The 2,500-nt window shown below is 45.0% G+C and overlaps 2 protein-coding genes across 2 annotated transcripts in view; both read left to right on the top strand.

Annotated features, from left to right (window-relative positions):
• Window positions 1-1,367, top strand: part of hesx1 (HESX homeobox 1) — a 2,083-nt gene extending 716 nt beyond the window's left edge. The window contains exons 2-4 of the mRNA XM_068593814.1: window positions 156-319; window positions 490-591; window positions 1,197-1,367. Coding sequence (XP_068449915.1) covers window positions 156-319; window positions 490-591; window positions 1,197-1,367 — 437 coding nt within the window. The remainder of the gene's footprint in view (window positions 1-155; window positions 320-489; window positions 592-1,196) is intronic.
• An 873-nt stretch (window positions 1,368-2,240) lies between these two features.
• Window positions 2,241-2,500, top strand: part of ergic3 (ERGIC and golgi 3) — a 14,736-nt gene continuing 14,476 nt past the window's right edge. The window contains exon 1 of the mRNA XM_068594789.1: window positions 2,241-2,418. Coding sequence (XP_068450890.1) covers window positions 2,331-2,418 — 88 coding nt within the window. The 5' untranslated portion in view covers window positions 2,241-2,330. The remainder of the gene's footprint in view (window positions 2,419-2,500) is intronic.

Raw genomic sequence — 2,500 nt, 5'->3', positions numbered from 1 at the left:
GGAAGTTAGTATTGTCTCATATGATAAACTTAAATTATAATAAATTATAAATATCAGTGTTTAATTAAGCACAAAATAGGTAATCAATAAAAAAGGTCCAATTCCTTTGGAAATATTCACCTTTTAAAATGTGTTTAAATTGTGTTTTCATCCAGAGATCGGCGACGAGGAGGAGAACAGAGGGACGTGCTCTCAGCAGCAGCATCTTCATCATCCTCATCGTCTTCATCCTCATCATCCTCAGCAGCTGAACTCTTCCAGGCCGACATCGAACTGGTACATCGGACGCAGGCCGCGCACCGCCTTCACCAACAGCCAGGTAACCAACCAACCAATCCATCCATCAATCCATCGATCCATCAATCACACAATCCATCAATCAATCAATCACACAATCCATCGATCCATCAGTGTGTCCGTCTGTCAGGGGAACAGATATTTCCTCTCTCAGGATCCTCTTCCACACTGAGGTGTCTCTCCGTGCTGCAGGTGAACGTGCTGGAGACGGTGTTCCAGGTGAACTGTTACCCAGGAATCCAGCTGAGGGAGCAGCTGGCGGCCAGGCTGGACCTGGACGAGGACCGAATACAGGTGAGCTGCTCTATGTACAGGTGAGCTGCTCTATATACAGGTGAGCTGCTCCATGTACAGGTGAGCTGCTCTATGTACAGGTGAGCTGCTCCTTGTACAGGTGAGCTGCTCTAGAAAACAGGTGAGCTGCTCTAGAATGCAGGTGAGCTGCTCTATATACAGGTGAGCTGCTCTATGTACAGGTGAGCTGCTCTATGTACACATGAGCTGCTCTAGAAAACAGGTGAGCTGCTCTAGAAAACAGGTGAGCTGCTCTAGAATGCAGGTGAGCTGCTCTATATACAGGTGAGCTGCTCTATGTACAGATGAGCTCCTCTAGAAAACAGATGAACTGCTCTAGAAAACAGGTGAGCTTCTCTAGAAAACAGGTGAGCTGCTCTATATACAGGTGAGCTGCTCTAGAATACAGGTAAGCTGCTCTATACAGGTGAGCTCTTCCATAATTGAAGCATCTCTTTAACCCCCCCCCCCCCCCTGTTCTCTCTCTCTCTCTCTCTCTCTGTTCTCTCTCTCTCTCTCTCTCTCTCTCTCTCTCTCTCTCTCTCTCTCTCTCTCTCTCTCTCTCTCTCTCTCTCTCTATCTCTCTCTCTTTCTCTCTCTCTCAGATCTGGTTTCAGAACCGGAGGGCCAAGTTGAGACGTTCCCTCAGAGAAACCCGCCTGCAGCAGGTTCAGACGGCCGTGGCCGACCTCGGGGTCAGAGGTCGAGTGGAGGAGGAAGAGGAAGAAGGAAAAGGAAGGAGGAAGAGGAAGAAGAAGGAGGAAGAGGAGGCGTGACGACGCTGATGAACTCTGAACACGTGGACGCATGTTCGGCGTTTTCTACCAGCTTCCAAAATGTTGCGTGAAAACAAGACTGTGGAAAAAAAAAAAAAAAAAACGCTGACGAATGAAAGTCACATTTTGTTTAGTAGCCAACAGCAGGACCAGATGTTTCCACGGAAACAGGACGTCTGTCGTCGGGCAGATCAAGCTGTGTCAGGAGATTCTGGTTCTGGATCAGTTCATAACGTCACGTCGTCGTGTGTGAGCAGCTTCCTGTTCTCTAAACTGTACAAAGTCTAATTACAACTAATTAAAGTATTTGAATCTCATGACTTCACTAGTTTTAGTTATTTACAGACTAACCTTTTTTTTATTTAATGCTTTTAAATACAAACATTCACCTTAAGTGGTTAAAAAAAATAAAAAATAGACATGACATTTGCACAGATCTATTATGAAAAATAGACTTATTTGCTTGATTCAACATTATATTTTTTCACCTGGGTAAAAGTTGACAAGTATTAGCATCAAAAGTAAAAGTACTCATAATACAGAAAGGCCCATGTCAGAATAATATATACACACATATAATAATTATATATATTAAAATATTGAAATTATTTTTGGTCCTAATTTTTTTTGTGTGTGTGGCGGAAATGGGTTTCTATATTATTTACATTTTGTATTTTCTCAAAAAAAAAATCTAAGTATACTTTGTTAACCAAACGTAAAAGTACTCAAAATGCAGAATGCCCCATTTTAGAATAATATAGATTATAATATCTGAATTATTCAGTAGAGAAGAAAAAAAGAAAAGAGGGCGCGGGGCTGAATTACGCGGCCGCCGCTGATTGGCTGCGCCGCGACGTCGTGCGTGTCCCGGAAGTAGAAGCGCAGGAGCCGATGTGTGTCTGGAGTGCAGGAATCCGGTAACGTTTGTTGTCAGGCGGCGGGTTCTCGACATTTCGGGGGAAAATGGACACGTTAAATAAGCTGAAGCAGTTTGACGCGTATCCCAAAACCCTGGAGGACTTCCGCGTGAAGACCTGGGGAGGAGCGACCGGTGAGCGGCGTCGTTTTACCCGGGGAGCAGGGGCCGTTCAGCGGCTGTTAGCTGCGGCTGTGCGGCGGGCTGAACCACGGCT

This window comes from Clinocottus analis, unplaced genomic scaffold (assembly GCF_023055335.1).
Source record: "Clinocottus analis isolate CAN_PGR_092001 unplaced genomic scaffold, fCliAna1.0.p SCAF_3, whole genome shotgun sequence".
NCBI classification, from domain to species: Eukaryota; Metazoa; Chordata; class Actinopteri; order Perciformes; family Cottidae; genus Clinocottus; species Clinocottus analis.
This window is presented reverse-complemented; position numbering and strand designations above follow the sequence as displayed.